At 34.8% G+C, this 14,036-nt stretch overlaps 2 protein-coding genes across 2 annotated transcripts; both read left to right on the forward strand.

Annotated features, from left to right (window-relative positions):
• Positions 1 to 7,760: 7,760 nt before the first annotated feature.
• Positions 7,761 to 11,608, forward strand: LOTGIDRAFT_153739 (hypothetical protein; the record flags this gene model as incomplete). Its single annotated transcript, XM_009059753.1, has 2 exons — positions 7,761 to 7,811; positions 11,273 to 11,608. The coding sequence occupies 2 exons, from the start codon at positions 7,761 to 7,763 to the stop codon at positions 11,606 to 11,608; spliced, it is 387 nt and encodes a 128-aa protein (XP_009058001.1).
• Positions 11,609 to 12,679: 1,071 nt separating this feature from the next.
• On the forward strand, positions 12,680 to 13,729 carry LOTGIDRAFT_105579 (hypothetical protein; the record flags this gene model as incomplete). Its single annotated transcript, XM_009059754.1, has 1 exon — positions 12,680 to 13,729. One exon carries the CDS (start codon positions 12,680 to 12,682, stop codon positions 13,727 to 13,729), a length of 1,050 nt encoding a protein of 349 aa, XP_009058002.1.
• Positions 13,730 to 14,036: the final 307 nt, after the last annotated feature.

The following is a 14,036-nucleotide window of genomic DNA, read 5'->3' on the forward strand; positions in this document are numbered from 1 at the left end:
CCCACATACAATAAATATCTATAAGCACTACGTTATGCTCAAAACAAAACATTGGAACTGTACACGGTCATTTGGTAATGATTCACGACGTAAAGAAATTGCAAAAAGGATATCAATTTTGAACTTATCAACAACGATGATGAGCTAAATATTGTTTAAGTAGCTGGTGTGAATGACTTTTAAACCTATATATACCAGACTCAGTCGCTTGTTCGCGAAGGTCAGGGATTCGATCCCGGTCCAGATCGAGATATAACTGTTTTTACCTGCCCTTCCCTGTCAGCGATGCAGGGCGGACGAACATTGCCTGGGGTGGAGGATGACGGGAAGTACATGTTTGATACTCGCTTTATACAATTCAGAAGTAAAACGATCAAACTCAACAAATCACGAAATGAACAGATACGTCATTCAACTGAACAATATAACCAGGCCGACATTAATACAACAGTCGATTTTATTAGAAAAATGTTGATATTAAGAAAATCATTTAAAACAATAGTGCAGCAAATAAAATATTGTATATCGACGATCGAGAGTTACAAAAATATATGTATACTCAGAGCTAGTGCATTTCTTATTACAGTCCAGTTTTTAGTTACAACCCCTACTCACAAACAGGACTGTGGTTTCTCAAAATCAAGTAATGAGAATTAGTCGTAAGTTTGGGATATTACACTTCTGATAAAATTTGATAGTTTGGCAAATGAGACCCAGCAAACTAGTTTGATAGCAATCAAATCATTGGAAATTGACATTGTGCTGTTGAAAACATACTCGACCCAAACTAACCATCGCTTACATGGTTTTACTGTGCAAAAACTGATAATCAACAAGCAGGCGTATAATCATTAACACATTGCTAAATTTGTTATCGAGCAAGTTTGGCTGAATATATTTATCTCTTCAAATAATATACTTGTTTTAAAATTATCTTCATTATGACGAGCATGACTTCAAAATAATACGCTACGTGAATCCTGTTATTTTCATCAGATGTTGATATTCCCATGGCAGTCATCCTACTTCTTAGATATGAGTTTTCCGTGTTGAAGTCTAAATTTACCTAATCTTATTACATGTTTTTTTCAGTCTAGCTGTAAACATTGATATTTATATTTATTGAAGTTATCTGTTGCTGACTAAAGTTGAAAGAAGTTGAAGTCATTAACATCAGACTGCTAGTCCGTTAGTATCTTCTAAATTCTATCAAAAAATATCAATAGAACGGGAAAACGGAACATTCGTGTCTGATAATACTGTTGTTAGTATCCAATTCAATTGGCGCCACGGAAGTTAATTGATTACCTAAGTTAACTGAAATTTGCCCTCTATGTAACATGACTACCAGAATTTGATATATAGACAAATCATGTCCATATATGTATTTATATGATATTTACATTGTGTCGAATTGTAGCAATTCATGGCAATTCATCTTGATTTTGACGTATTATATAAACCAGTCTGATCGCGCCACGTTTGGTCGAATATTCTTCATTTGATGATACCTTTGTCAACATTTTTTTCCTTTGTGCGTATTTGGACCGACAGGATACTTGTCTACATTAGTCAAGTCGAACATCTCATCCCCGATCATCCTGCAAGAACAAGATCAAATGTCGCCTCTAACGCCTACCAATAATAAAGTGCGCATGTCTCAGTCCTAGTACCAGACTTCATCAGATTGTGGTATTTGACATCACATAGCCCATGTTGCTATGACTGTAGTCTTATATCTGCGTTGTATACATACATTGATCTGAAGTCGACACTTCGACAACATACTCTTGATCTATAGATGTTCACATGATAGAAAATGTGGAGCGTGTTGTTCGATAGATATTCACATGGTAGAAAATGTGGAGCGTCTTGTTCGATAGAAATTCACATGATAGAAAATGTGGAGCGTGTTGTTCGATAGATATTCACATGGTAGGAAATGTGGAACATCTTGATCGATAGATATTCATATAGTAGGAAATGTGGAGCATCTTGGATCGATAGATATTTACATGGTAGTAAATGGGGAGCATCTTGGTCGATAGATATTCATATAGTAGGAAATGTGGAGCATCTTGATCAATAGATATTCACATGGTAGTAAATGTGGAGCGTCTTGATCGATAGATATTCATATAGTAGGAAATGTGGAGCATCTTGATCGATAGATATTCACATGGTAATAAATGTGGAGCGTCTTGATCGATAAATATTCATATAGTAGGAAATGTGGAACGTCTTGATCGATAGATATTCACATGGTAGTAAATGTGGAGCGTCTTGTTCGATAGATATCCACATGGTAAGAAATGTGGAGCGTCTTGATCGATAGATATCCATATGGTAGGAAATGTGGAGCGTCTTGATCGATAGATACTCATATAGTAGGAAATGTGGAGCATCTTGGTCGATAGCTATTCATATGGTAGTAAATGTGGAGCGTCTTGATCGATAGATATTCACATGGTAGTAAATGTGGAGCGTCTTGATCGATAGATATCCACCTAGTAGTAAATGTGGAGCGTCTCGATCGATAGATATCCACATGGTAGGAAATGTGGAGTGTCTTGATCGATCGATATCCACCTAGTATTAAATGTGGAGCGTCTTGATCGATAGATATTCACATGGTAGGAAATGTGGAGCGTCTTGATCGATAGATATCCACCTAGTAGTAAATGTGGAGCGTCTTGATCGATAGATATTCACATGGTAGTAAATATGGAGCGTCTTGATCAATAGATATTCACATGGTTCAAGAGCAATTGGTCCAGAATACGTCGTATTAACTGTATTTAACGAAGCAGTTCCAGAAGACATGTGTATGTAAGACCGTGATTGAAAGGTTGACGTTTCTTTTCATGTTTTGATCTAGTGCCATCTTATTTCATAATGTTCTATTAACTATATTCTATAGTCACTAATTACTAAAACACGACTGAATGATATCACTGTCATGAAATATAAATGTAAGTCACTCGTTTAACTGAAATTACACCAACACACAAGTCCATAAAATTATCGTTAATCAGAACTTAAAAAATGAAGTTTTAGATTTCAGGACGACATATGACCAGGGATTTAAATCTGTTTGAATCGCTTATTGTGCAATAAATCAAGGAACCCCTCTAAATCGGCATTTCCATTGGTAGCCAAGGTAGTGCCGGTTTAGAGGGGTTTACTTCTTTTTCCTTGTTGGTCAGTGTAATGTCTTTTAGGATCTCTAACTGTCGAGGGATCCTTCACAAACTTGTAAAACAAGTTCTGTGTTTATTTTGTCATTCCGACCTGTTTCTGTGACAGGAGGAAACCAGGTTTAACTCAGACATCTGGATTAAAGGGCCAGCGTACAGGAAGTTCCATGTCTTATCTGACTCACTCTATTGATTGTTTGAGACAGGCATTGTTAACCAGATCAGGGAACCGGAACATGATCAAAATCAAAATCGATCTGAAGACCAAATAATTCATATGATATTTACAGACGAAATGTGACTAATGAAGCGAGAAACCCATTGTAAATAAGCATATTACATTCTGACTCCCTGACTGGATATGTTTTTAAATAATTCAAAAACGAAATCCATTTGCTGCAATTTGAGTACTTTTTCGAACTTTTGTACTTCTTACGTCCTTTCATGAAACTATGTGAAATAGGGGTAGCTTTTGAGCTTTAATATTTAAATATACTTTATTTAAAAAAACTTGCAATATCTTATCTCATCATTGTAAAGGTTGCAGATCCACGCTCAGTGACATAGAAATATTCAATATATGATCCAAGTCATGGTCTCATACTTCCAGAAAGGAAAGAATTTTCTGACACTTTTAAATTGTTCATTCAACGAGAATTTATCATAAAAAATAGTAGGCTACTTTTTGCTAGATACCATACACGGATGACACATTCTTATATAAATTACCTACTTGAAGACTTGAAGAAATACTGAACAGTTTAGTTCCTTGATGGAAAATGTGAATCCAAGAGCACAAGAACACTTTATTCCTGAGACATTCACATGCCGTCACTTTAATTAACCGATGTTAAAATGTACTAATAACACTACACCCAGTACGAGAACAAGATTACAAGTGCAATATGAGTGATTATTGGCGATATGGGTCTGTTTCCATCCTAATCAAATCCGATGATAAAAACGCAAGACGCAGTGATTGATTATCTATGAAAAACAAAATCTATCTCAATACAGGCATAAGTTCATCCAACGACAAATCTTTCATATATATTACATCAATAGATGATATAAGTATAACTCTCGCAACTCGACCATAAGCATAATAATATTCTAGATTTTGATTTGGTCGATGCAACTAAGACGACAAATAGAGAAAATCGGAACAGGTACCCTAAGAGTGCATACCAAGGACCACGGAGTCATCTGAAGAGTATTAGATCAATATTGATATATTGTGACTTATGACCAGAAAAGTATATTATCCCGAGATAATAAGTCTATAAACGTATACCACAGTATCTAATTGATTGACTTTTATCATAGTTGATCTGAATAAACGACACATTGATAGATAGTTAAATTACTTCCTACCACAGACAGCAAATTATCTTTGCCATCCGAATTATTAGTCCATTAATATTATCTCCGGTAGCTGAATGGTTATTAAAAGGTTGGCAATTTAGTCTTTCTTCTGTTTATATTTTGATTTCCGAGGTTCAAATTCAAATCATTCATCGTTTTAGTTTTTTTCTAGTGCAGCAATCCAGATGAACAATTGGCCATTAAGAGAGCTTGCCTTTATTTTTGTTTGGTTAAGATTTCAAGAAGATTCGACATTATTTGTGGTTTCAAGTTTGAGACACAGTATTGAATTATTAAAAAATTAAGTGTTAAAGGTGAAGGTGAGAGGGTCATGCAAATATGATTATCCTTCTGAACAAACAACTTCGTATCTGTGAATGAGTTTCCAATCTCACTCCATATGCATTTTGGAGAGTCTACATTCTACATATCAATTTTTATATTTCCAACAAATCTCTCTTCCTATGACCTTGGTCTATAGAAGTGTATATTCTCTAACATCCAATAGCGAGAAGAGACCAATATGGAAATCCTAGACCAAGAAAGTCAACACCACAACACTAGACATAGCAGGAGGCTAATGTAAATTGGCATGTTTATCTGTTCTAGGTAGACAATTAGTAATATTTTCAGTCCATTTTGCTGGGTTAGGAAATTACTCTTATTTCTATGTAAATAGCAGGATTGTGCTTAGAATAATCTTATCACTTATCAAAATATGTTGATGCATTTTCATTTCTTTTTTATATTTACTATACAATGTACAAATATTGTAACATTCTAAGCGATGAATAGTTTGCAAAATATAACAATTGATACAATAAATATTGTTATTAAACGAACACTTGATGAACGAATAATTTAATGAATAAATATGTTGCAAAATGTAACAATTGACGCAAGGAATATTTTGCAAAAATAAAACAAATTACGAAAGAATATCTGGTAACAAAAGCTGTATGAATATTTTGTAAGTTGTTACAAATGCAGGGATGATCATATTATATGTAAAGTAACACTGTAGATATAGATCCACTGTAAATATAAATACGCCGTTATGTCACTGGCAGATTTTGGACTTGTTGGGCCGTAGGCAAACGACGGTAGAGGGCCTAATTTCTTATTTTAGGAAGGGGCATGGTGTGATTACAATTTTATGGCAGGAAGTTTACGATCTTTTTTTTTCAAGAACAGATCAATCAGCTCATCAATCAATCAGATCAATCGTATGCACGATATCGACATCACCATTAAGCTCAGACAATTTAGTCGATTCTCACACACCACGCTCCTAGTAGTACAATTTTCGATGGACCTGCGGAAATTTATTAACTGTTTGAAAATTTTTACTGTTACAAAATGTTTCAAGGGCCGAATTTTCCATGGTCCAAAAGGCACCTGCCTTGTTTGCCTGTAGTTTAATCCGAATCTGCATGCGTTACGTATATGTTGCAAGTAATGCAACATTCTCTTCAATGTTATTTTACTATAAGAAAAGAGCTAAGCTACCATCAATAAAATTTAAATAATAGTTTTGACACGTGAAAACATTTCTGGCTAAGTTCAGACCTTACTGTATGGTTTGACTTTTAAGTAGAGCTTACAGAAGAAAACATCGTGTTTTAATCAGTGTCTGGCGACTTTATTTTAAACCGATTGTCTTTATGATAAATTGCGCAATAGTAAGTGGAATAATCAAACACTTAAAGTCATTGAACAACCTAGAAAGAAAACAATACAAGATTGAGATTATCACCACAGTCACAATCTACACCTATCAAACGTAGATAATGAAAATACCACATTTAGAATATAAGACATGTGGAATTTCAGAATGACACTTCGAACAATGACATCAGATGTTCCGGAAGTGCAGCTTAAATTCAATAAAGTCTTTAGTTTTTGACTCAAGAGCTGATAGCCTGAAGACTTTATTTCAGAATAATTGTGTCCACTAGCAGAGTGATGTGCGATACATAAACCAAAACAATACAAGCTTTTTGAACTTCGAAAAGGATGACGAGTTCATCATTCATTTCATTTCATTTCATTTCATTTCTTAAAACACGAAATTCAACCTTCCACGACTTTTCCAGAAATCTCGTTGAAAGCTTTCCAATATGTCGAATGAAAGCGTGACCAATCCTTAATGTCTCCTAAAAAATTCATTATATGATGACCATGAAAATTTTGAGCTAGTTAAATTGAAAGTAGACGACTACCGGTTATACTCATCCGTTAGAGTTTGGCGGTTCACTAAACGACTAATTTTAGAATTATCCTTCCGCCTTTAAGTCTCTTATCATCTCACCAAATCTGAAAGATAATGCAATTTCAGACATCAAATTCCAAATCTAGACCATATTTTACCCCAAAATAGGCATGCAAAAACCCCAAAGGGAGAGAGAAAGAAGATTTCTAAAAATAGCCCGGATTATAAGATGTCTAAAAATAGCCTGGACTATTACAATCATTTGCATGAAATGTTTTAGTGGAGTGAGTCCACATTTCATGGAAAACACCTGGGTCTTGTCTCTGAAATCGGTGAATGCTATCTTACTGAGCAGAAAGCATTTACTCCTCCGGAGTAGCAGTTATGAGTTTTTATTGATTTTCTCAGCTCTGATTTCTGGATTGCGACATGCATGATCCATTTATACACGCAATACACTTTATATTCATCATCATATCAATCAATAAAATTAACTTCAACCTTATTCGTACCCCCAACCTTCCACTCGAAGAGAAATACCTTTCGGTCTGCTTTAAATCGATTTTTTTGTTCGTAAAAATATCACACTGTTCATAAAAAATGTTCGAATGTCTGTTGTCGAGGGGGTGATGGGGATTAAAGCACCACACCAAGGGTTCAAATCATAAAGATTCATTACATTATAACAAAAACCCGAAAGTACAAAATGAAATAGTTACAAACAAGTCAGAAAATAAAAGAAGAACTTTATCACTATAAAAGATATATCAAATGACAATACTTATAATACATAAAAGCTTACAAACTGTATGAAATATAAAGTATAAACATACAATAAATACCGGCGACTGGCAACACAAAACCAACTCTATGCCATTCTAAATTAATGAATATGCTAATTGAAATAATAGATTGAGCATGAATGAAATAAGTACAAATAAAGCTTACCCTAATTGGGGTTTAACTATAACCTGTGTCCAGGTGAAATGCCTTACCGCAAAAGGGTTATAGGAATCCGTAATAAAATATATGTGAATGTAAGTGGATGACTATGTCATGTTTTCACCCCATGGGGGGTGTGGGACTATGGTGTCAGGGGTGTTGCCATCTGGTGTAGGAGAAGAATTTATTTTGAATTTAGAGAGCACCTCACATCGCTGGAAATTTGGATGAAACAAATTTTGGGGGTGTGAAAGGTCCAGGTGATTGCTTCAGGGGTGTGAAGGCTGAAAAAGGTTGGGAACCACTGGACTATGTAATAGAGTTATAAATGTAAGAATTATGAATAAATTGGTTGCAGAACTATATAATAAACATGAAACTATTCCTTAATTAAAAATGGTAACCAGTACAAACAAATATATAAAATATATGAATAAAACATAGATACTTTAATTTAAACCATGTGCATAGCATAATAAACCATCCTACATATACAAAATACTAAGGTAAAACTCAGAGGGTCATTACAAAAGCTCAGAAAGGACATTGCTTTCGGGGCTGTGAGGAGGGGGGGGGGGGGCTTTTATTACAATTAAAACCAATTTAATTACACTCTTCAACAAGTCGATAAAAGGGAAATTGCAATAGTAACTGATGGACAACGAAGAGTAAACTATTTCTGAAACGTTTCGTACAAGCCTGATGCAATGTCGTTGCGTGAAAATATGTTAATCTTTTTGATACTTCTTATCAAGGGACTATTTGTTTTGCACACTTTGGACGTTTCGCCGTAATTTCCTTATTTTAAAAACGCAGTAAATTATGTAATTATATCGAAATTGATACCTTTCGGTTCTTATTACTATAACTAGGTTCTGATTACAACCTGTACTGTCTATAGGAATAATAGAACTGATAGAACTTCACCACACGTTGGCCTTCAATGTTATATAAATGATATTTATACGGCATGAGTGACCATATATCTGTGACCATATATATTATAATCATCTATCACAAGAAGACAATTGCGTCAAAATCTTGAAAATTGCAATCTATTGCGTGACCAGTTCCCTTGCCACAAAGCTTTCAGGACAGTTACATACATCGGAAATTAAATAATCGTAGGATATGACTCTTGTCGTCACTGTCAGTGATGCATGTAATGATTATGACAAAAGATGATGAGTACTAAAGGCTTATTAGACGACTTCATAACCCACATATTTTGTATCACGTCATACAGTGGTGGAAGGGTTGAGGTTAACAGCACTTAATGAATTTTTGGGGGTGGGAAGGTGGGAGAGGCGTAGCAACGTCATAAAAAAAGATCTAATAGCTTCAAATGTATACGAAAGATATACTTTATTTCGGGTAATTGTTGTGTCGTATTCTTTGGTTAACATCGTTACAGTTAAAATAAAATCGTAGTCCTTTATTACTTGGTAAAAAGGAATTGTGTCATGATCACAACTTTAGTAATCTACACTAAGCAGCAGAGTCAATGACCGTTCTTTGGACTAATGTTTCAGCTCTGATACTTCCAGTTTCAACTCATTATTAATGGATTCTTTTGAAGTATTGTTCTGAGATTACCATTATTATTTTTAATTTCATTGGTCCAATGAACTGTCTGGCTCCCGTTTATGAAAAATGTTAAAAATGCTTATTTCGAAACAAAACAAAAATAATTTTCTAAGGCCATTGGTTGAATGCGACATTAAATCCAATTCCGTGATACTCTAGGGCCAGTGGCTGATCGCAAGGTCTCAAAATATTTTGATCAGTGAGTTGATTATAATCATTAGGTTATATCACCCCGCAATTTTCCGGTGTTGTATTGGCTGGCTACATAAATACAGTCACCAATAGCACTACCAGTAGAAATACTCTGTGGTTGTATTATTGATTGTTGAGATACAATCATGACGATCAAGATGATTTGGAGTTGAGGTGTGGAAACATTACACAAGATAAGACTTAATCATAGGTAAGACGTTATTTTCTGAATGTCTATGTTTTCTCACTTGATCTTGTTATCTTTGAAAATTAATTTTATCCTAAATGACTTTTATTTGATGAAAAAGTGCGATAAACCCTTATACTCTTACAAGTAAATGTTGAATTTCAGAACTTTTACTAAAGACGAATGAAAATATGTGACTGAAATGTGTTCTAGACAATTTGTGATTTCAATATTTTGATATATTTTGATAAGAAAAAAAAATACTGTGCACTTCTGAGTACTTGTATAACCTGTAGTTGTCCGCATTTTGTTTAAACAATTTTAGGAACACTTTTTGTCTTTCCTGCAACTACGTAGATTGATACATGTTTCAAATAAACTATATTTGGTATTTGGGAGTCTCCAGAGCGGACGTCGTATTCACAAATATAGTGAAAATCAGTTGGTCATCGGGTATCACCAGTTCTAGACTAATTATTAAATTAAAAAAAAAATTTCGAACTGCTGTCTTGCATACATAAATTTCTCGAACTGTTGTTTTACATACTTAACTCCAGTCTGATTTCAAAAGCAAAAAAGAAAAAATATGATTATGAGGAATCTTAGAAATTATAAAAGGTAAGATATCAATATCAATTTCTGTCGTAAAGATATATGAAGTGTTCTCTCTCGTCTTGTTTATTTGCTTGCTGTAAACTTGATAGAAATGAAATGAATGGAGTTTAACGTCCTAATTTTCTGTGGGATAATGGGATAATGAATGAATGATAGTGGGATAATGAAGACGGACAACGCCATGCAGGGTGCAGTGAGGGAAATTTTGCCAGGACAGCAGCATTAGCCTGCCCTTTTCGATTTCCAAATGTCGATTGATATTAAACTTGCACAGCCTGTAGCAATAGCATACGGGGCCTCGGTTTATTGTCCCATCCGAACGACTAGACGCTTTTTCCATGTCAGCCCCTCTTACCTGCATCACTGACAGGGGGGAAACTGGGTTGAAAAATCCGAAGGTATTATCTCGATCTATGCAGGGATTGAACCCTGGACCTTCAAGTTAGCGAGTAAGCGTCTAACTCACTGAGCCACCGCGACTCTGTAAACTTGAGTGTGTTTATATAACTTGACTTCGTAGTTTGTGTAGGAAATATCGCTTGAAAGTGGACGGAATTCTACTACTGAACGAAATCAGACGGTTTACCCTACGAAGAGCTGCATTTTTTGAGACCTGATAGTCGGGCATCTTGTTTTTGGCCAATCAAATTAATACACTTCCAGTGAGTAGTTTTTTGCCAATTAGTTCAGTCAACCACGCCATTACACGTATATATTTTTCCGTTGCCATTTTCACGTTGTATGGTTGAGAGTGTTTTGTGTCATAATTCATAAAACCATTGTATAAAGCCATATATTTTCAACATTAGTGTTTTGTATTCAGCATCTTCACCCAACTGTGGGTAATTATATAGATAATTATATCTGTCCGACTTATATACAGTCAGAGACGTAACATTGCCATGAATCACAACAAGCCACTTAAATTCGGGGACATTTTGTATCCCTACTAAAGATTTAACTGGACTATTTCAGTCTGTATTCCCAACCAAAGATTTAACTGGACTATATCAGACTGTATTCCCAACCAAAGATTTAACTGGACTATTTCAGTCTGTATTCCCAACCAAAGATTTAACTGGACTATATCAGACTGTATTCCCAACCAAAGATTTAACTGGACTATTTCAGTCTGTATTCCCAACCAAAGATTTAACTGGACTATATCAGACTGTATTCCCAACCAAAGATTTAACTGGACTATTTCAGTCTGTATTCCCAACCAAAGATTTAACTGGACTATTTCAGTCTGTATTCCCAACCAAAGATTTAACTGGACTATATCAGACTGTATTCCTACCAAAGATATAACTGGACTTTGTCAATCTGTATCTTTACTGGCTTTAAGACTGGACTATTTCAATGTATATGCCTAGATTATGTCAATATATTTCACTTGTCTACAAATCACAGTCAAAATTCAGAATAACAGAGTTTCCAATCTGATATAAAAGCCTTTCAATCGCAATCTAAATTGCACTTGTAAAATAAATTAGATCATTTGTCGACAGACTTATTTACATATTTATTAGGAAATCTTCCCACTTCATTCATAACATCGAATCGAGGTCTAATTGATGAAGCGAAAAAATCTATTTCTTTTTTAACAGATTTTTTATTATTTTTAGAAAGAAATGAGAAGCCCTCTATTTGAATAATAGTTCGTTCTGTGATAACAGGCTATGTGTATCAAGACCCAAGAAAATTGTTTCTTAAAATAAACTTTAATAATAACGTTTAACTCTAATCTTGTTTAGCCAATGTTATAATTAACGGCGGTAACCATAAAGAGCTAATGGTGCTATTTGTTGGCAGTGTGATTGTTTACAATCCTTCAGAACTCTACACAATCAGAACAGTTTCAATACATGTACACTTATATAGAGACAAAATACACATTACTAGCTTTATGTATTAGCCCTGTGGTATAAGGTATTCTGAGAGAGTGATCGTAGTCTATTTCGCAAGACACCACTTAAAATACCTAATACTACTTGCATAATGCCCTTTGGATAATAATGAAATGAATGATGACTCTCGTATATTCAAAATGATTGCCTCGGAAAATTGCTTGTACTTCATAAAACATAGAATTCATACGAGCGTATATGAATTTCAATATTGTAAAAATAAAAGGCCTGTCTGAAATGAATTAAGTCGAGGTATTGTTGTTTTTCAGAACCAAATTTATACAGGATTTGTTTTTTGTGAGACAAAATCCTACCCAGAAGCTTGGGGATCTCCACGACTGCGATTTGACATGAAAAGTATCTTAATTTTTCTCTTCATTTCAGATGTCTGATCGTCAAAATTGACGACCCTGCTGACAACATGGACTCCTTTTTTTCCAATAAAAGTGATTTTAATGATACGGAAATATTTATGGAAAATGACGTAACTTTTCATGCTGTGGTAACATGGATAAGGAATATTTTCATCCCAGCTAATTCAGTAGTTGGAATAACTGGTAATTTCTTGGCATTGGCTGTGTTCACCGCCAGTCATCAGCGTCATTTGTCGTCTAGTGGATACCTAGGAGCCTTAGCATGTGCTGATAATTTGTTTTTGATAACTTTGTTCATCTCTTGGTTTGATGGGATCGTTCCTATCATGCTAACAAAAGAATTCTGTCGGTTTGTGATATTTACCACGTACGTTTCTAGTTTCCTATCTGTGTGGTATGTGGTGTGTTTTACTTGTGAGAGATACATTGCTATTTGCCATCCACTGAAAGCACCGATGATATTAGCGAAAGTTTCAGAGAAAACTGTTGTGATCGTTCTTGCTATTCTCGCTTCTTTAATGTATTCGTTTGCAATATGGACAACAACTGTGGCCTCTTTCCACGGACGAAATTTCTGTGTTCCCGATCAGAGTTATTTGGATCTGATGTCGTTCGTAACCTGGGTGGACACTGTAATTACAATGATTGTTCCATTCCTGATGATAGCTGTGATGAATATACGGATTGTTTATTGTGTTTATCTCTACCAACATAAGAGACGGTTTATATTACAATCGCACCAATCGACGCCAGTTAAAGCCAAGTCGCAAATGAAAATTACAAAAATTTTGTTGTTGGTTTCAACTACATTTTTGGTTCTCAATTTACCTAGCCATGCTATTCGACTGGAACGTATCATAGTTGAAAAGACTGACCAAGCTGTTCCTCTATATAAAACATTAGTCCAGGAACTTGCTCAATATATCTATTACGCCACCTTCAGTGTTAACTTCTTTTTATATGCCATATATGGCAAACATTTTAAGAAATCTTTAAATATTATGTTACATGGTCTGTGTAAACGTCACACGTCAAGGAACAAAAATCCTCAATGGTCGTATAGTGAGTATAACAGAACCTCAATGACATCTATGAACGCACTTCGAGTAACAAATGGTAGTATTTCTCCACATGGAAGCGACGTTTGAAATTAACATTAGCGTATGTTTAACCGAGATAAATCAATGAAACGGGCTTGCTTCATGCTAGTTCTTCTAATAGCGCCTGAGTGGTGAAAATTAAAAGCTATGCATGAAAATCGATCGTAGACAGTAATCGTTTATTGTTTCATAAATATTACTTAGCGATAAATCACTTAAAGAAACTGGATAATTCTTTCAACAATTTTACGAGCCACTCTACGATTGTACGGGACACTGTGGTTACATTCATGGAACATTAGAGATTTGGATATTTTATGCAGTAGAGAGAGCATAGAAACCTAGACATGATTGA

This window comes from Lottia gigantea, assembly GCF_000327385.1.
Source record: "Lottia gigantea unplaced genomic scaffold LOTGIsca_4, whole genome shotgun sequence".
NCBI classification, from domain to species: Eukaryota; Metazoa; Mollusca; class Gastropoda; family Lottiidae; genus Lottia; species Lottia gigantea.